At 41.3% G+C, this 26056-nt stretch overlaps 1 protein-coding gene across 11 annotated transcripts in view; it reads left to right on the top strand.

Moving 5' to 3' along the window:
• Window positions 1-26056, top strand: part of ARHGEF37 (Rho guanine nucleotide exchange factor 37) — a 79511-nt gene that overhangs the window by 27648 nt on the left and 25807 nt on the right. For all 11 annotated transcript variants that reach the window (XM_081495759.1, XM_081495761.1, XM_081495769.1 and 8 more), the window contains 3 exons: window positions 13914-14110; window positions 15541-15664; window positions 24407-24554. In XM_081495759.1, coding sequence (XP_081351885.1) covers window positions 13914-14110; window positions 15541-15664; window positions 24407-24554 — 469 coding nt within the window. The remainder of the gene's footprint in view (window positions 1-13913; window positions 14111-15540; window positions 15665-24406; window positions 24555-26056) is intronic.

Consider the following 26056-nt stretch of genomic DNA (forward strand, 5'->3'; position numbering starts at 1 on the left):
TGTGATCAGCCAAGTGTCCTTAGACGTCATTCCTCTGATCCACAGTCATGCTACTCTTTCCTGTTTAACAATAATAGTAACAAAAACAACAGCTACTGTTATTGAAAGCTTATTACATAACAGACACTCTGCTAAACACTTTACATGGATTCTTATGAAATCTTATAACAACCCTATAAGGAAGGTTATACAGTTATCTAGCTGATTGATCGCAGAATCAGAATTTGAAATCAGGTTTTTTAGCTCCAGAATCTGGGCTCCTAACCTTAAAAGAGTGACCCTTGCAGTCACTCTTTAGGGCTAAGAAGAAGAAAACAAAGTCATCAAACAATGTGCCTAGTTTTTACTTTTTCTGAACATGAATGTTAAAATTTAGTTGGCAGTCATAGTAGGGGCAGAACTTTGGAATTACAGAATTACAGTTTTGCTAATCCCAGATCCTTCTGGGTTTTAGAGTTCTGGAAGTTCTTTGTACAGGATCCTCCACTCTGACTCTTGTATAAATGAGGCTCATTAGCCAGGATCCCTGTGTTGCCATTCTCATTTCTATATGTATTTCCTCCCCTTATTCTTCAACAGTCTTTTGTTAGTGTGGTGTTTTAACTTTACCTTTGACAGTCTGCCTATGAGCCCTAATCCCTAGAGGTTTTATATCCACTTTTACCCCCTTGAATGTTTAAATTGACCTCCCTCTATAACTTGAGGTGGAAGGCTGATGGATGTTCATCTTTTCCTGCCATGACATTTTTACCTTCTGAAGGAACTTTTAAGGTGAACTTTCTTCTGGGACCTGCTTACTTCCATTTCTCCATTCACTTCTGACTGGTCGGAATTAGGTTCAGAGTATCATTTCCCTTGTTTGTTTTGTTTTGTTTTAATATTTATTTATTTGGCTGTGCTGGGTCTTAGTTGCAGCGTGTGAACTTCTTAGTTATGGCATGTGGGATCTAGTTCCATGACCAGGGATTGAACCTGGGCCCCTTGCAATAAGAGCCTGGAGTCCAACCACTGGACTGCAAGTGAAGTCCCTCATTTCCCCTGGTACTTCTATCTTTAAAGGGGTGAAATGACCAGGATGTCCATTTACTCAGTTCCTCTGCTTTTAGTGGAATGAAACGTGGAACAAATAACCAGATATTTTAAATACCCTACCCTTATTGTAGAGCCCCCATTACCCCCTTTAACTTTGTATCCTCACAATCCAGAAAAATCCTTAGCATGAAATAGCTGCTCCAAATATTTGTTGAATGAATGTGTGAATGCCCAAATTTTCTGTGCCAGTGTGTACAGAGGAGGAGAGAGGAGAAGAGAATTAACTGTTTTATCCTATCCTAGACTCAGAAGCTGTCACTGCATAACATTCAACATTTTTCTTTTGGTACCTACTGTGTGCTAGACTGGGGCTTCCCTCATAGCTCAATTGGTAAAGAATCCTGCAATGTGGGAGACCTGGGTTTGATCCCTGGGTTAGGAAGATCCCCTGGAGAAGGGAAAGGCTACCCACTCCAGTATTCTGGCCTGGAGAATTCCATGGACAGAGTTGGGCATGACTGAGCGACTTTCACTTCACTTTACTTCATGTACTAGACTAATTTTATCCTTAGTTCTTAATTGTCTATCACAGGACATCAAGGAGATCTCAGAACTGAGCATAAACTAGACTCTGTTGAAAGGCATATTTTCCCAAATGTATTCTCCAGGACAAGCCTCTTTATCAGACCAGACCAAGAAGTAGAACAGAGGCACCCATCCTGCTCTCCCAGGCTTTTAAGCTGCATTTGCAAAGATAGTGGATAACTTAAGCTATCTAATACTTTGTTTTTAACTTTTTATTTTGAAATAATTATAAGTCAAGAGTGAAGTTCCAAGGATAGTATGGAGGTTAGGTGTATCTTCACCAGGTTCCTCCAATGGTTACATCTTATTTCAATGTAACATAATGTCAAAACCAGGAAGTTGGCTGTGATATAATTCATGTGTTTGATTTTAGATGTGCTTTTATCATGTATAGATTTCTATAACCACCACTTCAATAATACAGATCTATTATATCACCGGGAAATTCTTCCTGTGCTGCTCTTTTATAGTCACACCCACCTCCCCTCCACCGTCATCTCTAACCAGGTGATCTCTACTCTGTTTTCTCTATCATTTTAGATGTTTTATAAATGAAATCACACAGTAAGCTTTTCAGGTTGGTTCTTTTCAGGCAGCATGATGCCCTCAAGAACCATCCAGTTGTTTCAGTCTATCAGTAGTTCATCCCTTTTTATTTCTGAAAATTCTGTGATTCTGGATATACCACTTATTTTTTTTTTAGCTATCCACCTATTAAATCCCCCTATTAAAGCAACATTTTGGTTGTTTTGTTCTTAGCTTTTACAAATAAAGCTTCATCAAACATTTGTAGACGTTTTTGTATAGGCGTAAGTTTTCATCCTCTGGAATAGATGCCCTGGGATGCAACTGCTATTAAGTGTATGTTTTAGTTTTTAAAGAAACAAACAAACTATTTTCCAAAGTAGCTGCACCATTTTATAGCCCATCAGCAACATATGAGAGATGGAGTTTCTCCACATCCTTGCCAACATTTCCTAATTTGATGGGGTAGGTAACAGCTTTATTGAGTTATAATTCACATCATATAATTCACCCATTTAAAGTGTACAAATCAATGGCTTTTAGTATATTTGCCAAGTTGTGCAACCATCTCCACTAATAAATTTAGAACATTTCATCATCCCCAGAAGAAATCCAGCCACCACACTCCAAATAATTATCCTTTCAGCCCTGTAAGCTACTAATCCATTTTCCATGTCTATAGATATGCCTATTCTGGACATTTCATACAAAAAGAATCATCAAATATGTGGTCCTTTGTGACGAATTTCTTTCATTTAGCGTAATGTCTTCCAGATTCATTTATTGTAGTTATAGCACACATTAGTACATCATTCGTTTTCATTGCCAAATAATATATAATATTTTTAAAGAAATAAAAATGTGCTTCTTTCCATTCAGTTCAGTTCAGTCGCTCAGTTGTGTCCGACTCTTTGCAACCCCATGAATCGCAGCATGCCAGGCCTCCCTGTCCGTCACCAGCTCCCAGAGTTTACCCAAACTCATGTCCATCGAGTCGGTGATGCCATCCAGCCATCTCATCCTCTGTCGTCCCCTTCTCCTCCTACCCTCAACCCTTCGCAGCATCAGGGTCTTTTCCAATGAGTCAACTCTTCGCATGAGGTGGCCAAAGTACTGGAGTTTCAGCTTCAACATCTGTCCTTCCAGTGAACACCCAGGACTGATCTCCTTTAGGATGGACTGGTTGGATCTCCTTGCGGTGCAAGGGAGTCTCGAGTCTTCTCCAGCACCACAGTTCAAAAGCATCAATTCTTCGGCGCTCAGCTTTCTTCACAGTCCAACTCGCACATCCATACATGACTACTGGAAAAACCATAGCCTTGACTAGATGGACCTTTGTTGGCAAAGTAATGTCTCTGCTTTTTAATATGCTATCTAGGTTGGTCATAACTTTCCTTCCAAGGAGTAAGCATCTTTTAATTTCATGGCTGCAATCACCATCTGCAGTGATTTTGGAGCCCCCCAAAATAAAGTCTGCCACTGTTTCCATTGTTTCTCCATCTATTTCCCATGAAGTGATGGGACCAGATGCCATGATCTTAGTTTTCTGAATGTTGAGTTGTAAGCCAACTTTTTCACTCTCCTCTTTCACTTTCATCAAGAGGCTTTTTAGTTCTTCATTACTTTCTGCCATAAGGGTGGTGTCATCTGCATATCTGAGGTTATTGATATTTCTTCCGGCAGTCTTGATTCCAGCTTGTGCTTCTTCCAGCCCAGTGTTTCTCATGATGTACTCTGCATATAAGTTAAATAAGCAGGGTGACAATATACAGCCTTGATGTACTCCTTTTCCTATTCGGAACCAGTCTGTTGTTCCATGTCCAGTTCTAACTGTTGCTTCCTGACCTGCATACAGATTTCTCAAGAGGCAGGTCAGGTGGTCTGGTATTCCCATCTCTTTCAGAATTTTCCATAGTTTATTGTGATCCACACAGTCAAAGGCTTTGGCGTAGTCAATAGGGATATAAACTAAGAGAACAACAAAGTGCTGCTCTCAGAGAGTCTCCCAGGCCTGGTGGGAGGTCTAGATTGCAATTAATGTAAGTGCTATTTAAATATTGAACAGTTCTCTCTGAAGTATTACTTATGGTTTTTGTTAATTTAGCAACAGTTCAGAGTAGCCTTAATAACTCTCCTGAAATCCTGTTGGAATCTTTCTAGAGAAGCAATGCTCTGGGTGATAAATGTCAGTGATTCAGGCCAGGGACAGGCCAGTGGGCCATAGGCAGCATTCAGGAGCTGGACTAGAGCTATGCATCAGACAGATGTGTTCCAGGCTCTTTCTGGGCCTTCTGCCTTCTGAACAACCTTGCTCTCGCCAAGCACCTGTATAAGTTATCTGATCCAAGGGTCAGTGTCAGGACAGAAACTTCTGCTACTAACGCATGAAAAGGAGTGTTCATGTATGCAAATACATATTCGTATATGTATCAGCATTGTGAGAGAGGAAGACACAGTAAATGGGTGCTTATCTTGTCTCCAAGAGCTTAGTGTCTAGCCAGGAAGATGAAGCATAGCCCTAGGTAGCCTGAGTACAAGGCTGAATGGGATGCATGCCACTTTAAATATTAGGAACTATTTCATCTGTTCAGAAAACAGCAAAGAACAAAATAACAAATGCCCATGTTCTTATACCTAGCTTTGTTTAATTTTGGCATTTTTGTCATATCTGCTTTCAGTTCAGTTCAGTCGCTCAGTCGTGTCCGACTCTTTGCGACCCCATGAATTGCAGCACGCCAGGCCTCTCTGTCCATCACCAACTCCCGGAGTCTACCCAAACCCATGTTCATCGAGTCGGTGATGCCATCCAACCATCTCATCCTCTGTCGTCCCCTTCTCCTCCCACCTCCAATCCTACCCAGCATCAGGGTCTTTTCCAATGAGTCAGCCCTTCGCATGAGGTGGCCAAAGTATTGGAGTTTCAGCTTCAACATCAGACCTTCCAATGAACACCCAGGATTGATCTCTTTTAGGATGGATTGATTGGATCTCCTTGCAGTCCAAGGGACTCTCAAGAGTCTTCTCCAACACCACAGCTCAAAAGCATCAATTCTGCGGCGCTCAGCTTTCTTCACCGTCCAACTCTCACATCCATACATGACCACTGGAAAAACCATAGCCTTGACTAGACGGACTTTTGTTGGCAAAGTAATGTCTCTGCTTTTAAATATGCTATCTAGGTTGGCCATAACCTTCCTTCCAAGGAGTAAGCGTCTCTTAATTTCATGGCTGCAGTCACCATCAGCAGTGATTCTGGAGCCCAAAAAAATAAAGTCTGACACTGTTTCCACTGTTTCCCCATCTATTTCCCATGGAGTGATGGGACCAGATGCCATGATCTTAGTTTTCTGAACGTTGAGCTTTAAGCCAACTTTTTCACTCTCCTCCTTCACCTTCATCAAGAGGCTCTTTAGTTCTTCTTCACTCTCTGCCATAAGGGTGGTGTCATCCGCATATCTGAGGTTATTGATATTTCTCCCGGCAATCTTGATTCCAGCTTGTGTTTCTTCCAGCCCAGCCTTTCTCATGATGTACTCTGCATATAAGTTAAATAAGCAGGGTGACAATATACAGCCTTGACGTACTCCTTTTCCTATTTGGAACCAGTCTGTTGTTCCATGTCCAGTTCTAACTGTTGCTTCTTGACCTACATACAGGTTTCTCAAGAGACAGGTCAGATGGTCTGCTTTAGTTTTTTTTTTAAAAATAGAGCATCTTAGATATTCAGCAATGAAAGGGAAGGACGTATTAATAACATACAACAGCTTGCGTGTATCTCCAAGGAATTATGCTGAGTGAATAAAGTGAGTCCCAAAAGGTTATATATTATATAATTCACATATAGATACTGTGTGATTTACATACATTCTTTTTTTTTAATGAAATTTTATTTATTCATTTATTTTGTCCACACTGCACAGCTTGTGGGATCTCAGTTCCCTGACCAGGAATTAAACTCCTGCCAGGCAGTGAAAGCACCAATTCCTAACCACTAGACCACCAGGGAACTCCTTACATACATTCTTTTTTTTTCTTTATTTAAAAATTTTATTTATCTATTTTAATTGGAGGATAATTACTTTACAATATTGTGATGACTTTTGCCATACATCAACATTACATACATTCTTGAACTGATGAGAGTACAGATATGGAGAACAGATTCTTATTTTGCTGGGTATTAAGGATGAGATGGGGCTGCAACCAAGTGGGTAAAAAGGCAACATGAAGGAAGGATCCTTAAGATAGAACTGCTCTGCATCTTGACTGTATTGGTGTCAACATCTTGGCTGTGACAATGTACTGTAGTTTTCCCTGATGATGTTATTGAGGAAGTTGGGTAAAGGGTACATAGAACCTCTGTATTATTTCTTACAACTGTGTGTGAATCTCTGATATTCTCAAAATTAAAACTTTAACTTAAAAAGCCCCTCAGATACTGTTAAGTCCCCTTTGATACTCTTCCCAATTCCATTGCTCTAGCTCCCTTTCCAGAGGTTACTTTTATCCTATGTTGATGGAAATAAATCAATAAACAAAATATAATAGGAATAAAAAGAAGTTTTATTTGAGCCAAACTGAGAATTTTAGCCCAGAAGACAGCCCCTCAGATAACTCCGAGGAGCTGCTGCAGAGAAGCATGGTTTTCAGCACAGTTTTACATTATTATGTCAGAATAAAGAACATCAAACATCAAAGAGGTCAGGAATATACTCCTTCAAGGTTACAGAAAAAACAGATCAGGGGCTTCCCTGGTGGCTCAGTGGTAAAGAATCCAACTGCCAGTGCAGGAGACACAGGTTTGATCCCTGATCCGGGAAGATCCCACATGCTGCAGAGCAACTAAGCCTGTGCGTCATAACTACTGAGCTTGTGTTCTAGAGCCTGGGAACCACAGCTAGTGAGGCCCACATGCCCCAGAGCCCGTGCTCTGCAACAAGACAAGCCACTGCAATGAGAAGCCAGAGCACTGCAACTAGAGAGTAGCCCCCACTTGCCACAACTAGAGAAAAGCCCCTCGCAGTGAAGACCCGGCACAGTCAAAAATAAATTATTAAAGAAAAAAATCCAACAGATAAGCATGTTCACAGTAAGTCAGTATGACCTTGGCTCCTGGGGAGGGAGTCTTATCATCAAAGGTGTACCAACATTGGTATTCCAGGAAAGGAGGCATTTAATCCTTAACATAGACATTCTTTACTTGTGGTCATTGTGCCATTTTCTTTAATAATTAAAGCAGATATGACAGTGTATGTCTGATAAGTCACAAACAGGCCATTTTAGGTAGCAGAAAATCAAGTTAAATCATGTATAAGCCAGAATGACTTCCCTATACCTCAATATGTGAAAATTTCTTTAATTACCTGAATTTATTGCTGATTACATCTACAAAATATTTAATATCTATGCTACATGTGTTTGTCCCTAAACAAAATCTAGCATTGTTTCACATATTTTAAACTTTTAAAAACTTTTTAATTTTTTTTTTCCTTTTACACTTTAAACTTCAAGAAATAGTATCATACTGGCTTCCCAGGTAAAGAGGGTAAAGAATCTGCCCACAGTGAGGGAGACCCAGGTTAGATCCCTGGGTCAGGAAGGTCCCCTGGAAAAGGGAATGGCAACCTACTCCAGTATTCTTTTTTTTTTTTTTACTCCAATGTTCTTGCCTGGGAAATCCCATGTACAGAGGAGCCTGGCGGTCTACAGTCCATAGGGTTGCAAAGAGTCGGACATGACTGAGCAAGTAACACATACACTGTATATCCTTCTAGGACTTGCTTATATATTTTTTTTCCTGTTTACAACATCTGTGAGGATATCCATGTTGATACATGAATCTATAGTTTTTTTTTAACTGTTCAGAATTCTATTATATGATTATACCACAAGTTATTTATTCACTTCATTGAGACATTTATGTTTTTTCTGATTTTTTGTTATTTCATCAGTACTGCAGTGAACATTCCCATCTATATTTCTTGTGTGTATATGGAGAAGTTTCTCGGAGGTGGGGGTATATCCAGGAGTAGAACTCCTTGGCCTGATTGTGTGTGAATTTTCAACTTTTCTAAATATTGCCAAGTTGCTCCTTAGGGTAGTTGCAACAATTTATGTCATCATATCAGTATATGAGATTTCCCATTCATACAGTGTCACCAACATTTTATTTTCATATTTGCTGATCTCTTCGACATGGAATGGTATCTCATTATGTTTTTGTTTGCTTGTTTTTTTTGGCTGCATTGCATGGCTTGTGGGGTCTTAGTTCCCTAACCAAGGATTGAACCCGGGCCCTCAGCAGTGGAAGCTCAGAGTCCTAGCTGCTGAACCACCAGGGAATTCCTAACTAGCTCTAAAATATATTTAGATAAAGCTTTATCATTTTCTCCATAAAGATTTTGTACATCTATTTTTTTTCTTTAATTGTATGTGTGGCTTGTGAGTTCTCCAACCGAGGACTGAATTCAGGCCATGTCAGTGAAAACCTGGAATCCTAAGCACTAGGCTGCCAAGGAATTCCCCATCTTTTGTTAAATTAAGATATTTAGGAAGGAATAAATAACACGTTGTTATTGAATCTTTTTATTCTTATGCTGCTATTTTTCCTTAAATGAACTCTTGAAAATTGTTGGTTTGCACAGGAATATAATTTATTTTGGACTATTGATCTCCGGAAAAATTGAGAAATTCTCACTTTTTCTTACATTTAATTGTTCAGTTTAGTTCAGTTCAGTTGTTCAGTTGTGTCTGACTCTTTGTGACCTCATAGACTGCAGCATGCCAGGCTTCCCTGTCCATCACCAACTCCTGGAGCTTACTCAAACTCATGTCCATTGAGTCAGAGATGCCATCCAACTATCTCATCCTCTGTCATCCCATTCTCCTCCCAAAAGGTTATATATTATATAATATATAATTATTATATAATTAACATATAGATACTGTGTAATTTACATACATACATTCTTTCCCAGCGTTAGGGTCTTTTCCAGTGAGTTCTTTGCATCAGGTGGCCAAAGTATTGGAGTTTCAGCTTCAGCATCAGTCTTTCAAATGAATATTCAGGGCTGATTTCCTTTAGGATAGACTGGTTGGATCTCCTTGCAGTCCAAGAGACTCTCAAGAGTCTTCTCCAGCACCATAGTTCAAAAGCATCAATTCTTCAGCACTCAGCTTTCTTTATAGTCCAACTCTCACATCCATACATGATTACTGGAAAAACCATAGCTTTGACTAGATGGACCTTTGTTGGCAAAGTAATGACTCTGCTTTTTAATATGCTGTCTAGGTTGGTCATAGCTTTTCTTCCAAGGAGCAAGCGTCTTTTAATTTCATGGCTGCAGTCACCATCTGCAGTGATTTCGGAGCCCAAAAAAATAAAGTCAGCCATTGTTTCCACTGTTTCCCCGTCTATTTCCCATGAAGTGATGGGACCAGATGCCATGATCTTAGTTTTCTGAATGTTGAGTTGTAAGCCAGCTTTTTCACTCTCCTCTTTCACTTTCATCAAGAGGATCTTTAGTTCTTCTTCACTTTCTGCCATAAGGGTGGTGTCATCTGCATATCTGAGGTTATTGATATTTCTCCTGGCAACTTTGATTCCAACTTGTGCATCATCCAACCTGGCATTTTGCATGATGTACTCTGCATATAAGTTAAATAATCAGGGTGACAATATATAGCCTTGACGTACTCCTTTTCCAATTTGGAACCAGTCTGTTGTTCCATGTCCAGTTCTGTTGCTTCTTTACCTGCATACAGATTTCTCAGGAGGCAGGTCAGGTGGTCTGGTATTCCCATCTCTTTAAGAATTTTCCAGTTTGTTGTGATCCACACAGTGGAAGACCTTGGATAGTCAATAAAGCAGAAGTAGATGTTTTTCTGGAACGTTCTTGCTTTTTCAATGATCCAGCAGATGTTGGCAATTTGATCTCTGGTTCCTCTGCCTTTTCTAAATCCAGCTTGAACATCTGGAAGTTCACAGTTCATGTACTGTTGAAGCCTGGCTTGGAGAATTTTGAGCATTACTTTGCTAGCGTGTGAGATGAGTTTTTGTGAGCAATTGTGCAGTAGTTTAAACATTCTTTGACATTGCCTTTCTTTGGGATTGGAATGAAAACTGACTTTTTCCGGTCCTGTAGCCACTGCTGAGTTTTCCAGATTTGCTGGCATATTGAATGCAGCACTTCTCCAGCATCATCTTTTAAGATTTGAAACAGCTCAACTGGAATTCCATCACTTCCACTAGCTTTGTTCATAGTGATGCTTCCTAAGGCCCACTTGACTTTGCATTCCAGGATGTCTGGCTCTAGGTAGATGATAACACCATCTGGTTATCTGGGTCATGAAGATCTTTATCTTTATCTGGGTCATGAAGATCTTCTGTGTATTCTTTGTATAGTTCTTCTGTGTATTTTTGCCACCTCTTCCTAATATCTTCTGTTTCTGTTAGTTCAGTTCAGTTCAGCCGCTCAGTTGTGTCCGACTGTTTGTGACCCCGTGGATTGCAGCACGCCAGGCCTCCCTGTCCATCACCAACTCCTGGAGTTTACCTGAACTCATGTCCATTGAGTCGGTGATGCCATCCAACCATCTCATCCTTTGTCATCCCCTTCTCCTCCTGCCTTCAATCTTTCCCAGCATTAGGGTCTTTTCCAATGAGTCAGCTCTTTGCATCAGGTGGCCAAAGTATTGGAGTTTCAGCTTCAACATCAGTCCTTCCAATGAACACCCAGGACTGATCTCCTTTAGGATAGACTGATTGGATCTTCTTGCAGTCCAAGGGACTCTCAAGAGTCTTCTCCAACACCACAGTTCAAAAGCAAACTTTCCTTCTTCTGTTAGGTCCATACCATTTCTGTCCTTCATTATTTAATTTTTAGTTCACTTCAAAGCAGTGTGTGTGTGTGTGTGCTTAGTTTGTTCAACTCTTTGCAGTCCCATGGATTGCAGCCCGCCAGGCTCCTCTGCCCATGGAATTTTCCAGGCAAGAATACTGGAGTGGGATGCCATTTCCTACTACAGCGGCTCTTCCAAACCCAGGAATCTAACCCACATCACTTTTGTCTCCTGCATTGGCAGGTGGATTCCTTCCCACTAGCGCCACCTGGGAAGCCCCTTCAAAGCTGTAAAAGCATATAATTTAAAGAGATGGATAGTTCTACATTTGTGATGAGAAGGAGAAACAGGTAATTCTTTTGTACAATGTTTGTTATAAAAAGCACCCTGTCCTCTTCTCTTGCCTGCTCCAGGCACTACCAGGCAGTTCCTTCTGTTGTTTTTAGCCGATTGCACACATATACTGTTCCTTTTTGAGCAGTACAATTTAGGCATTGTTCTTTGATTTCCACTATGGATGATTAGACTTTAGCTCTTTTTGACTCCTTCTCCAACACCCTTTCCTCTCAGTACATAATATGAATTAGATCACTTGCATTATTACCTGTGTATTCTATTTATAGTTGAATCAGGTAGTGATGCATAATTACTTTTATCTTTTCTGCACAATCTTGTTATAAAAATCGTTATAACAGTTTTTTTGTTTGTTGATTTATTTCTTAGTTTCATATGTATTGTCTGTGTAATTGGCTAAATAAGGACCATATTCTCTGCTGTTTCAGTAAATTTGTCCTCAAGACATTGTAGTATCTAGCCCAGACTGTTTGCTGCCTGTCACCAACAGTCAAACTTAGGATTTCCTTTTATCTATCGGGAATTTCCTTGGCCTCAGTCACATATTAAGTTACCAGTTTCCTGTATCTTGTGTCTTTTTTGTGTGATTTATTTCTTTATTTTGGTAGAACAGAGTTTCCTGACAAGGAAACTATAAGGTAAATTCTCCAGGCCTTCAGGATTCTGAAATTTCCTCCTAGTGTGTTTAGATTTGATTTTTTTTTTTAAACTTATCCTACTTGGGACTTATACTTCCTAGATCTAAGCAATAATATCTTTTATAAATTCTGAACAATTATTAGTCTCATCTCTTCATATATTGCCTCTTCTCACTCTCTTTATTCTTGTCCCCTGGAACACAGAGTTGGTACATGACCTTATTTCAGTATCCAGATCCCTTAATTCTCTTTCGTATTTTGCATGATTTTAACTTTCTTTTTAGCAGTCTGGGTAATTTCTTTGTATCTATCTGCTCCTTTACTATTTCTCTTTCCTAAATGTTTAAAGCATCCATTTAGCTTTTAATTTCAAAGACTAAATTTTTAACATCTGTAAGTTCTGCTTGGTGCTTTAAAAAATCATACAGGTCTTTTATTTTTTGTATGTCTTTTCCTTTCCTGCTTATTTTATAGTTTCTGTCTGACAGTTTGATTGTCTGATGTTCTGGGGATCTAATCCTGCTCTTGCTGTCTCTGATGATGCTCACTTACACTGGAGTTCTTGTAATTTTGGATTTTAAGCTCATCTTCAGGACAGGGTTATCTCTTGGAGTACCATGTGGCCTAGGTTAAGAATGTGTCCTCCTGGAGACATTTAGTTTTTTCTGTAGGTATTAATACTAGCGTTAGTCCAGGACTTCTTTTTTGTTGTGGCATATTTCTCAGCATTGACTTCCTTGGAACACATGTGTAGTATACATTTGAACCTGCGATCCAGTGAAAGCAGGCCTGTTATGAGTTTTCAGGAAGGACTTTTCCTTTACTCAAGACCCAAGTCAAGATGCAGAAACATCTGTGTCATTTTCAGTGTAGGTAGGGGGGCATTTCTTTTCTAGTCCCCCATTTCGCTAGCATGCTTGAGGAAAGGAGCTTACTTCCTGATTCTGCCTGGGCACTAATGCCCAAGTCTCTGAATCACTGAGCTGGGCAGTGCTCTTTTCTTTGCCCACCCTGTCCACTTCGGCTACAGCTGCATCAGCTTAGCTGTTCCTGCTCTGGTTTTCCACTCCCTCTGCTTGGGGATCCCTGCTGATTTCCTTTACTTTCTTGCAATACTTGCCATCCAATGGAAAGGAAGTTTGTTAGAGCTGATCTTGCATTTCTAGGTGTTTTGTAGTAGGGAGATTTTTCTTGTCCATAGTATTGCCATTTGTACTTTTTAAACTTAGAGATAGAAGAGAAAAGAACGTCTGGCTGGGAAGATCAGGAAAGGCCTAGAGATGAATGTCAGAGCCTAGGGGCATGGGAGGGTTCACAGCAGGTGCAAAAGCACAGAGGCAGGAAATGACCAGGCAGGAATGGAGAAAAGCACATGGCTTTCTTTCACTGGAGTGTGTCAGGGAAGAGGAAAAATGAGGCCAGAGGCAGAGGAAACCAGGATCACAAGCTTTGTTTCAGGAAGTTTAAACTGGAAGCATATCCAAGATGAATGGGTGAGGGTGGCAGCAGGTGGGAGAGGGGTTTGGATTTGAAACAATGATCCTGGAGGCTGTAGAAATAGTCAAGGTGATAGGTAGTGTGGCCTGAATGGGGTAGTGGCAGGTGAAAAGGAGGGAACCGTTGGGAGAAAGAGGGTGAGAGAGAGTCAGTGAACCAGATAAAGAAATCTGGGTTGAGAGCTGGGGGGGGGAGGGAAGGAAGAAAAAGCCAAGCAAGCACATTGTCTGAATCCTGGGAAATGAATTAAAAATGTCAACAATTATCTGAGCTGCGTTCTACCTTTTAAGATTTGTTCAGATACTAATAGATAGTTCATCTTGACTCTGTAGGCAGCTAAAGATGTTATTAGGCCACTTGGTGAATAGTTGTCTCTGGACTAAAGGCAGCATGTTCCAGTAGAGCTCCCAGAAGTGAATCTGGATGTGTCTGTCTTTCTAGAACCTGCTGACATGATGAATCATGGGGACGATTCGCTGTCATCCAGAACTGGTGCTCTAGATGGGGATGATCGACCCTCTGAGGACAGATCCTTGCTCCAGCAGAGGCTGGCTGTCAGGGAACTCATCAACACCGAGGTCTCCTACTTGCACGTGCTCCAGCTCTGTGCCTCTGACATTAGGAGCCGCCTGCAGCAGGTACCTGGGTGGGGCCACACTCAGCTTGTCTTTATAGAGGCAAACATGGGTCCCGGCTTCTGAGACCTCACATCTGTTCCTGGAGCAGGCTTGATGGAGGGGAAAGTGGTGAATGTGAAGTCATGGTACTTCTACTTACTGGCCCTGCACCTTCAGCAAGGCTTTTGACACCTTGAAGCCTTAGTATAAAAAGTGTTAGTTCCTCAGTCTTAGTATATTCTTCTGCCAAATGGGCAGAGAAGAATCACCTCAGAGAATTAAATGAGCTAATGGATAAAATAGCCCTTTATTAAGTTTAAAACAGATTGTTTTAAGTGACCTATTTGTAATTGTCTCATTTGGAGGGTGGTAACATGAAAAAGTTATCATTACTTGGGTTTCTAGTTTAGTATTCATTTTTTACATCTTTTTCGCCCCAGTTTCAGAAATAACACAGACTCTCTTTCTAAAATTTCAGCCATCCCCTAGCATGTAAGGTCCATGAGGGGAAAGGCTGTTTATTAATAGTTCAGTGTATCCCAGTTCTTGACATATAAATAAAGGACTCCAATTAGTGTTTATTGTATAAATGAAATAAGCAGATAATGTAGATGAAAACCCTCCCTTATTTCACCCTCCAGAAATTGGGATTTTTCCTCTGGAGGCATTAAACAAACAAATATAGATTGTTACTTATTTTAGCAAAAATAAGGCATACTCTAGATATTTTTCTACAGTTAGCTTTTCCCACTTGATTGTGCATCCATGGCTTCTATCTGTATATATATCCTATATAGGGCTTCCCTGACAGCTCAGCAGTAAAGAATCTGCCTGCAGTGCAGGAGACACAGGAGACGTGGGTTCAATCCCTGGGTTAGGAAGATCCCCTGGAGGAGGGCATGGCAACCCACTCCAGTATTCCTGTCTAACAAATCCCATGGACAAAGGAGCCTGGTGGGATACAGTCCATAGGGTTGCAAAGAATCGGACATGACTGAAGCAACTGAGCACAGTCAACATATGTAGATATCCTGCATCCTTTTAACAGTGGTGTAGTTTAGTTCATAGGGGCTGGAGTTCAGAATATATCTAAAGGTAATAGTGGTAAGTGCCAAGTGTGTCAGAGCTGGAAAGAAGTCCAACTTCCCACACTTATATGACAGATGGGGAAATGAGAGAAGAAAAATTATAGTTGGCAGCAGACCCAGGATAATGCAGTTCAGCTTTCCTTTCATGCTGAGTGCTCCATCTCTTCCTCTCTTCTCTTAGAGTAATAAAAATACCTAATTTTTAAAATTTCAAAGTCCTTTCAAACACTCCTCTGAAACGGTCTTCCCAAGAGAGATGGAACCCCGATGGCGTGACTATTCTTGACAACTGTCCAAAACCTACAGAAAAATCACTCTACCGAACTCCTGAGCGACCTTCCGCAGAGTCTTTGTTCCTTTTAGCTGCCACAGGGAGATCTGGATGTCCTGTTCTCAAACATCGATGACATCATCAAGGTGAACAGCAGACTGCTTCATGATCTGCAGGAGACAGCCTCCAGGGAAGAGGGACAAGTGCAGCTGATCGGTGAGCAAAAAACCGGGCAGTTGGCAGCCTGAGATTCCCGTGGAATTGTTCTAGGCATGTGGTCATTGCTGTACTTTCCCCAGCAATCCAGGGAGATGCAGCTCAATGAGAGGCTGTTTTGGGTGTCCTGGAAACACAGCATGTCAGAGCTGGCAGGACCCTCAAATGATATCCAGCCCAACCCCATCACTACAGATGAAGAGACTGAGGCCTCAAGACAGAGAGGACGTACTGATAGACACATAATTGGTTAGTGGTGTGGCTGAGACTCTGTCCCAGGGTTTTTTTCACAGTCATTCACTCAATAGGTACTTAACGATGACCTGCAGTGTGCCATTCACTGTGCTGTGTGCTGAGGTAACAGAAGGGTCTAGTCAACCAGAGGGTCTGATCTTCTGTTCTTTTGGGTTAGTGAGTGAGAGAGACAGAAGATACACAGATAAACAGGAGAATTTTAAGTAGTAATTTGTAATTTAAAGAATAACAAATGTAGTAACTTTTGAGAAAAGAGAAGGCCTCCTGAGGAGTGGACATTTGAACTGAGACCTGTTAGGGAGGAACCAGCTATGAGATGATCTAGACGAAGAGTAGAGAAAAAAGCCCTATTCTTTGGCAGAGATGAGCCTGGGATATTTGATGGACAAGGCTGGTGAGGCTCCAGGGCAATGAGTGAGGGGAGAGTATAGGAGATAGGATAGAAGAGGCAGAGAAGGACCAGATCCTGCAAGGCCTTCTAGGAGTGTGGATTTTCTCCTAAGTGTGATGAGACGTCATTGGACAGTTTTGAGCAGGGGAGTGACATAGTCAGATTTCTTTTTCAAAGATCCTTTTGGTAGTTGCATACAGTGGATTGTGAAAGGGTGGCAAGAGTGGAAGTAACAAGATCAGCTGGTGGTTTTACTTTCACCTAGGTGAGAGATGCAAGTGGACTCCTGATTCTGAAATAGTTAGGATGACCAGACATAAAGGAGGAGGAATGAGTAGGTGTAAACTTCAAACTTCTGCGGTCCCTTCCCGTCTCCTGTTCTGGGGCTACTTGATAAAACTTTTATGGTCAAGGGTTTTCAGGTGGAGTCAGAGGACAAGGGTGGATGGGCTCAGAAAGGTAGATGGGCTCAGGCTCAGGAGTTGTGGTGCACAGGCTTAGTGCATATGGGATCTTCCTAGACCAGGGACTGAATCCGTGTCTCCTACATTGACAGGTGAATTCTTTACCACTGAGCCACCAGGGAAGCCCAACTATTTCCTTTAAATGATCAGTTCAGTTCAGTTCAGTCGCTTAGTCGTGTCTGACTCTTTGCGACCCCATGAATCGCAGCACGCCAGGCCTCCCTGTCCACACCAACTCCCGGAGTTTACCCAAACCCATGTCCATCGAGTTGGTGATGCCATCCAACCATCTCATCCTCTGTCGTCCCCTTCTCCTCTCACCCCCAATCCTTCCCAGCATTAGGGTCTTTTCCAATGAGTCAACCCTTCGCATGAGGTGGCCAAAGTATTGGAGTTTCAGCTTCAACATCAGTCCTTCCAATGAACACCCAGGACTGATCTCCTTTACGATGGACTGGTTGGATCTTCTTGCAGTCCAAGGGACTCTCAAGAGTCTTCTCCAACACCACAGTTCAAAAGCATCAATTCTTCGGTGCTCAGCTTTCTTCACCGTCCAACTCTCACATCCATACATGACCACTGGAAAAACCATAGCCTTGACTAGACGGACTTTTGTTGGCAAAGTAATGTCTCTGCTTTTAAATATGCTATCTAGGTTGGCCATAACCTTCCTTCCAAGGAGTAAGTGTCTTTTAATTTCATGGCTGCAATCACCATCAGCAGTGATTATGGAGCCCCAAAAACTAAAGTCTGACACTGTTTCCACTGTTTCCCCATCTATTTCCCATGAAGTGATGGGACCAGATGCCATGATCTTAGTTTTCTGAACGTTGAGCTTTAAGCCAACTTTTTCACTCTCCTCTTTCACCTTCATCAAGAGGCTCTTTAGTTCTTCTTCACTCTCTGCCATAAGGGTGGTGTCATCTGCATATCTGAGGTTATTGATATTTCTCCCGGCAATCTTGATTCCAGCTTGTGTTTCTTCCAGCCCAGCGTTTCTCGTGATGTACTCTGCATGTACGTTAAATAAGCAGGGTGACAATATACAGCCTTGATGTACTCCTTTTCCTATTTGGAACCAGTCTGTTGTTCCAAGAATACAAAATTAAGGAACAAGATTTTTTAACAGTATCTAGGTAGATATTTTTTATCTTTTATCACTTTATCTATATTTCTGTTAATGATGATCACTTATTTGAGTGAAATTTTTTATTACATTTTATTTGCACTGGATTTTAGTTGCAGCATGTGAACTCCTAGTTGCGGCATGTGAACTCCTAGTTGCGGCATGTGGTATCTCGTTCCCTGACCAGAGATCAAACCCGGGTCCCCTGCACTGGGAATGCAGAGTCTTAGCCCTTGGACTTCCAGGGAAGTCCTTTGAATAGAAATTGTTACAGCCTCAGGTTGAAGACGCTCCAGGGATCTGGGGACTCTGAGGTTAGCATCTTCTGTTGCTATGGGTTTGAGATTCAACTAATTCCTTGTTAAGGGTCCTTACTTGTTCATCTCTGCCTTCCAGCTTAACCTGCAAAAAGTTATGATGCAAAAAAAAAAAAAAGTTAAGATGCTACGTTGTCCAAGCCTGGTGACATCCTCCATTCCCTGGCTTCCCTGTTTCCCTGATAGATTTGCCACATAAAATACAGGATGCCCAATTACATTTGAATTTCACATAAACAATGAAAATTATACTAAGTTTACTAAGTATACTAAACTTATACTAAGTTTATCCCATGGAATACTTGGGACATACTTATAGTAAAACTTTTGTTATTTATCTGAAGTTCAAATTTAACTGAGCATCTTATATTCCCACCCTCCCCGTTTTGGCAAGCCTGTCCCCTGGCCTTTACCAAGTGTACAGAAAATAGCCTTCTCATCCTCTGCCCCTTGTTGTTAGCCAAAAAGAGGTACAAAGAATCCACATGGGCTTTTCTTTTCCTAGGTGCAACTTTATGCTTGATCAAGGCTGAGCTGGTTTCTACCAGCTCTCCCTATTCCTCTCTCAGCCCCCCAGGCCCTGCTATGCAAGGGAGGCCCTTATCCGAGTTCCATACCACAGCATTTTAAAAGATTTTTGAATGTCAGGCATGAACCTCCCAAATGAGTCAGGTTCTGTGTTCTTATGAATGATTCCAAGTGCAGCTCCCTGTGGAGATCCCCCACGGGCTCCTGTCACTGGAAGGCACCATATTCTAGTTCAGTGTTATCTAAAAGAAATGCAGGGTGAGCCATGAATTTAATTTAAGACATTTGAGTAGCTACATTAAAAAAACTAAAGCAGTGAAATTAATTTTAATGATATATCTCATTTAACCCAATATATCCAAAATAATATTTCAACATGTAATTAGTATAAAACTTATTCATGATACATTTTACTTTTTTTTTTTGTACAAAGTCTTTGCAATCCAGTGTCATTTACACTGACAGCACATCTTAATTGGGATACACCATATTTCAAGTTCCCAGGAGTCATATATGGCCCGTGGCTTATAGGTCAAGTGGTTTAGAGCAGGGGCTTTGGAATCTGACTTGCAAGGTTCTGTTACCCACATCTCGTTCATGTCTCTGAGCCTCAGTTTCATGCCATCTGTATGAAAATAGTACCCATTTCGGTGCCAGTCATGACTATGGGTACCTAAATCAGTCCTGAATATTCATTGGAAGGACTGATGCTGAAGCTGAAACTCCAATACTTTGGCCATCTGATGTGAAGAACTGACTCATTTGAAGAGACCCTGATGCTGGGAAAGATTGAAGGCAGGAGGAGAAGGGGATGACAGAGGATCAGATGGTTGGATAGCATCTCCAACTTGATGGACATGAGTTTGAGTAAGCTCCAGGAGTTGGTGATGGACAGGGAAGCCTGGCGTGCTGCAGTGCATGGGGTCACAAAGAGTCAGACATGACTGAGTGACTGAACTGAACTGAACTGAACATGTGATAGCCCTTTTTATTCTCATGACCCTGTTACTTGTTGATTATTATTATTAGTGGACAACAGAGGATCCTCGTGTGCTGCATGCAGTCCATGGGGTCCCAAAGAGTCGGGCACAACTTAGTGACTGAACAACAACATTATCGTCCCCACTTTATTGAAGAAAAATGAAGACTCAGAAAGGTTAAGTAACTTTCCTAAGGTCAAACAGCTTGACCACACAGAGTCATGATTTGAGCAGCTCCTTCAGACAACATCCTGCCTCCCTTTCTCATTTCTCCAGCCAGAGGTAGAGTGGCCTTTTGATACTGAGTAACTCTTAGCTGCTGTGACTTCTTTCTAATCTGTGACTAAGGAGGACAAAAGGAGAAGAAATAAGTCTTTGGTGCCCCTGCGTTCCTGCCTGTTGGACAGCTCTGCTGTCTGCTCTAGGGAAGTTTGCTTTCCTCCACCTTCAGTTATGGAGACACCCCTGCCCCTGGCCATGCTGGTGTGATGCAGTTTCTTTGGCAAAAGTCACATTCCTGCAGAACAGCCTAAGTAGAGAAGAGTGTGGGAACCGCCCCAGGTTTCAGGGCTACACCCAAGCTGTCTCCTAGTGAGGTCATCTCTGCAGCTAGCTGACCTCCCTGTCCTATGCATTCTCCCTAACTGCAAATTTTGGGTAGTCTTTCCTGGTCATGTTCTCCCTTGTTCTGGGGGCTTCTCCTGAGGGAGTTCTTTCTGAGGATTGGCTTGACCAGCACTGGGGAGGGGTTTTGGTTCCTGGGGTGGTAGTCTCGCTGTGGGAGCCTTTGCTGAGAGCTGGATCATGCTGGTCCAGATACTCCCTGTCTCAAGGCGGGCCTGGTGCACTTCACAGGTACAACACACAGCGTCAGCAGGCTTTAGGCTTAGCTGGGCTTCCTGTGGTCCATGGCTTACTTGCCCTTTTGTGACTAATACGTTTCTCTTCACCCTCACCACTATCCCCTTAGATAGACAACCAAATAGTCTTGCCTTTTTTTTTTTTTTTTTAACATTTATTTATTATTGGCTGTGCTGGGTCTTTGTTGCTGCCTGGGCTTTCTCTAGGTGTAGAGAGTGGGGCCTGCTCTCTAGTTGTTGTGCACAGCCTTCTCATTGCCGTGGCTTCACTTGTAGAGCACAGGCTCTAGGGCACATGGGCTTCAGTTGTTGCAGCTCATGGGCTTAGTTGTCCCAAGACATGTGGGATCTTCTCAGACTAGGGATCAAACCAGTGTCCCCCAAATTGCAAGGCGGATTCTTATCCACTGGACCATTAGGGAAGTCCTGTAGTAGCCTTTTAATAGCTATTCCTCTTTCCATGTTTTACTCCTGATTTAGTCTCAACATACTATAGCTCTAATAGACTTTTTTTTTAGAGCACTTTTAGAATTACGGAAAAATTAAGTAGAGGAAATTCCCAGTGGTTAGGACTTATTTTTCTTCTACATATATTGCTTGATTGATTGCATTAAAATTGATTTATAATATTCTTAGTATATATTAATAGTTTCATGTGTACATTTCATTTGATTTTACATATACTACAGTGTGCCCACAGCTGAAAATTTAGTTTTTATTTGTCACCAGGCAGTTGACCCCCTTTAACCATTTTGCTTGCCCCAAATTCCCCTTTCCTCCTACATTTATTAATTCTTATTCTATAAGCAAGAAATGTCCCTTCTATTCATTTTTTAAAGTTATTTTTAGTTTTCAAATTTTTAGGTATAGTTGATTTACAGTGTTATATGTTTTAATTGTACAGCACAGTGATTCACAGATTTTATTATTTATTTATTTTATTTATGGCTGTGTTTGATCGTCATCGCTTTATGCAGGCCTTCTCCAGTCGAGGTGATTGGTGGCTTCTCTCTAGTTGTGCTCAGGCTTCTCATTGCAGTGGTTTCTCTCGTTGAGGAGCATGGGCTCTAGGTGTGTGGGCTTCAGTAGGTGTTGCACCAGTTCATAATTTTTAAAGGTTATAGTTATGGATTTTTATAGTTATAAAATATTGGCTATATTCCCTGTGCTGTACCCATTCATTTCTTTATTCAACTTTCATATAAGTATAAACTCATGGATATTTACTTTATTCCATGAGTCAGAATCCAGTACTATTATTATTCATTTTCTGGCTCAAATGTTACCAGCTTTGGCATAGGGAGCTCTTTCAACCTGTGTCCTTTCAATGTGTCTCCAACAATTTATGAGCACTTTCTTATTTTCTGACACCACAAGGTGTTCTCAGCTCATCTTGTATTTTCTCTGCCCTATCCTTGTGATCAGCTTTTCTCCTGGGAGACCTGGTTCCTACCTTTGGTGTGCTCATTGCTCCTGGAGTGTCATTCCTTCTAGGCCTTCTTAGCTGATATTTAGGAAATATGTGTATATATACCAACACATGAATGTGCACATATCTACATTTCTTTCTATATCTATCCATCTATGTTGTTGTTTAGTTGCTAAGTCATGTCCAACTTTTTGCAACCCCATAGACTATAGCCGACCAGGTTCCTCTGTCTATGGGATTTCCCAGGCAAGAATAGTGGCATGGGTTGCCATTTCCTTCTCCAGGGAATCTTCCCAACTCAGGGATCAAATCCGTATCTCCTGCAATGGCCGCTAGGGAAGCCCATCTATATTTATGTATTTAAAATACATAAAACCATGAGTTCCTACTGATACTTCCAATTCCAGTCCAGTATCTCAGGGTTCATTCTAATCTTTCCCCTTTTCTTATTTGCATCATCTATCTGTGACAGGTAGAAATGGTTGCCATTATCCATGGTGTATTTACTTATTTGTTTGAAGTGAGTAGTCACGTAGAGTTTTTTTTTTTTTTTTTGGTTATGTTGTATTTTAATCAGAATTACTAACTTGTATCTTTGTGAAAAATACTTATGTTAATTTTTTCCTACACCCTTCAATGTGGTTATGTTATTCATTTGTAATAGAATTAAATTCATTCCTTATTTTTTGAAACTTCCACATCCTGGTTTGTCTTAGCTGTATATTTATTTTGGGAGTATGTAAAATATTACCATGGTTCCAAGATCAGAGCTATATAAGAAGGTATATTCAGTGAAGCATTGTTCCCCTCTCATCCCTACTATCCTATCCCATTCCCTGTTCTTTCCATCCCATTCTGTCTCCCCAATAAGTAACTAATCTCATAAGTTTCCATTTTTTTTTAAATGTAGAATGTCACAACTTAGCATGTCATCATGTGCAGGGGACTGCCAGTCTTTCCTGTATTGTTATAACTTTAGTGTAAGTGCTATTGAAATTGAGCATGGGCGTGATCCTTTTAAAACAAAAACTAGATCATTGTCACCCCAGCTCAAAACCCTCCAGTTACTTCCTGCCACCATTAGAATAAAGCCTGAACACCTTACTACACCATACTTACTTGCTTCAAGGCCCTGCATAATCTGGCTTCAGTTTCCTGTTTATTTTCTCTACTTTGTGCCCTTGCTCACTGTGTTCCAGCCACACCTGCCTTCTTGTGTCACCTGCATGTCAAGCATTCACTTGCCTTAAGGCCTTTGCATTTGTCCCTCCCTAAGCCTGGCACTGCTCTCCCTCAGACTTTCCCAGGGATGGGTTCTTTTGGACTGTGCTAAACATACACATCTTTATGGAGGTCTTTCCTAAATAGATCTTCTGTGTGTATGTGATTAGTTGCTCAGTCACATCTGACTCTTTGCCACCCCATGGACTGTAGCCTACCAGTCTCCTCTATCCATGGAACTTTCCAGGCAAGAATACTGGAGTGGGTTGCCATTTCCTACTCCAAGGGACCTTCCCAACTCAGGGATCGAACCCATATCTCTTGTGTCTCCTGCATTGGTAGGCAGATTCTTGACCACAGTGCCACCTCTAATTCTTTATCTGGCTTTGTTTAAATTTGTGGTACTCATCACTACCTGGCATGTGTAATATATTTATTTATTGTCTATCTTCCCCATGAGAATATCAGCCCCATGAGGCAGGGTCATTATTTCATTCAAAGAACTGAGAAGAGCGCCTCATACATAGTCAATACATAAGCAGTTGGTAAGTTTTTGGGAAATGAAGTTTGTGTCAGGTGCTTTATATGCATTTTTAAATTTAATCATCCCAGTGAACACTTGGAAGTGAGTACTATTTGTATTCCCGTCTATAGATGAAAATATGGAGGGTCAGAGGGATCAGATACTCACCCTAGACGGTACTACTGGGAATGGGTTGGCTGGAAATCTGGCCTTACTTCTCTCTGACTCCAAAGCCCACATTTGTGACTATCCATGCTGTGCTGTAGGGTGTCTTTGTAAACAGGGTTTGGAGTTGTACTTTGTACACATGGTAATTATAAAGATATAACATGAATGTGTTGTGTAAACTATAAAGCATTGTCCAAATGTGAGAATTATCAATACTGTTGCTGTAATTATAGATACTGTTTATTAAGCACACACCACTACATCATTCTGTCACTTAATCCTACAGCAGCCTTTTGAAAGCAAGACGAAAAAATGGGAGCTCAGGAAGGTGAGGTGACTTGCCCAAGGTTACCCTGCTGGTTAAGCCAGGCAGTCTTATGTCAGAGCTGAAGTGCTTAGCATGTCACTCACGGCCTCCCTGTTCTAAGCAAGAGGACATGCAGACACGCTTTTGAGAACTTGTTGCCTTTTCACTGTCAGGTAACGCATTCCTGGAATTCCAAGAGGAGTTGGAGCAAGTCTATAAGGTGTACTGTGCCAGCTACGAACAGGCCTTGCTGCTGGTGGAGACCTACCGGAAGGAACCAGAGCTTCAGCGGGAGATCCAGGGCATCATTGAGGCAGTGCTGTGAGTAGAATGATCCCTACTGGCGCTGAGGTCAGGGGCTGTTAAAGTCTCAGTCTCACTTGGGGCTGCTCATACTGTTTCAGGAGTGTCCTAGGCAGGCTAGGCGAGGCTGTGCTGCAGAGACAAACGACCCCCATCTCTTTTAGTGGTTTCAACCAGTGAGATTTCCACATTCCTTATGCTCCACTGTGGGTTAACTTGGGGCTCTTCCCAGTGTCATGCTCACTCTGGAACCCAAACTGACACCAGCCACTGTCTGGAACATGGCCGGTGACTTGGCAAAGAACAAAGAACTCTGAAGGGTCTCACACTGGTTACTAAATGTTCCAGGCCAGAAGTAATAATCATTGCTTCTCATAATTCAGAGTCCAGAACTAATCACCTGACTTCATCCAGTAACAGGAAGCCAGGGCATGCCTTCCAGCCATGTGTTCAGAGGTGGAAAAGCAGAAACATTTGGTGAACAGCACTCGTGCCCACCATAGGGAGGGCAGTGAGATGGTGGGAACCATGTGCCGTAAGCAGCAGTGGCAGGAAGCGGATTTGTATCATCTGAGGAGACCTCTCTGTAGATGGCTGGAGTCCTGCCCCACAGAAAAGGATCAGAACTGTCTTGGGAGGCCTCGCAGCCCAGAGCTGGCGCCAGTGAGTGGGAGCTCAGGGTAGAGATATGGAGAGAATAAATTTTTTTAAATTAAAATTTTGAACAGGTAGCAGTTACACAGTTTAAAAGCTTTAAAACATCTGAATTTAAACAGTAAAAGCAAAAAATCTCCCCCACCCTGTCCCTTCATCCACCCAATTGCTGCTACTACCTGCAAAGTCAAGATAACCACTTTTAAATTCCTTATGGATCTTTGTAGAGTTCCTGTATACCTATACAAGTAAATGTAAATATATACTCTTATTTTCCCATCTTCTTATAAAAGTTTATAATTTTTTTCACTTATGTTATATCTTGGAGGTCTTTCCAGTTTAATGCATATACATATGACCCTTTGAATGGCTATGTATTCTTCTACCATGTGGTTGTTCCACAGTTTATTTAACTGGTCTCTATTGATGGATATTGGTTTGTTTCTATTCTTTGTAACATTATAGATAATGCTATGTGATTATTCACGAACTTATGTTATTTTCCTGAGGTGCAAATAAAAGTACCTATAAGTTAAATTTCCAGATGAGAAATTGCTAGATTAAAGGAAGTATATGTTAATAATTTTGATAATATTGCAAAATTTCTCACTGTAAAAGTAATACCAGTTGATATTCCCATGAACAAATAAAGGGTATTTCCCCTAAGCCTCACCAGCAGAGTACATTGTTAAACTTCAGTATTTACCACTGAGATAGGTGAAAGATGGCATCTCAGTAATGTTTCATTTTGTGTTTATCTTCTTATGATTAAAGTGGATCATCATATATTTAAAAAGACTTACATTAGGACTTCCTTGCTGGTCTGGTGGTTAAGACTTCGTGTTCCCAATGCAGGGGGCACAGGT

Source organism: Giraffa tippelskirchi, chromosome 6, assembly GCF_054371585.1.
Source record: "Giraffa tippelskirchi isolate mGirTip1 chromosome 6, T2T-mGirTip1v1.2.pri, whole genome shotgun sequence".
In the NCBI taxonomy this organism is placed as follows: domain Eukaryota; kingdom Metazoa; phylum Chordata; class Mammalia; order Artiodactyla; family Giraffidae; genus Giraffa; species Giraffa tippelskirchi.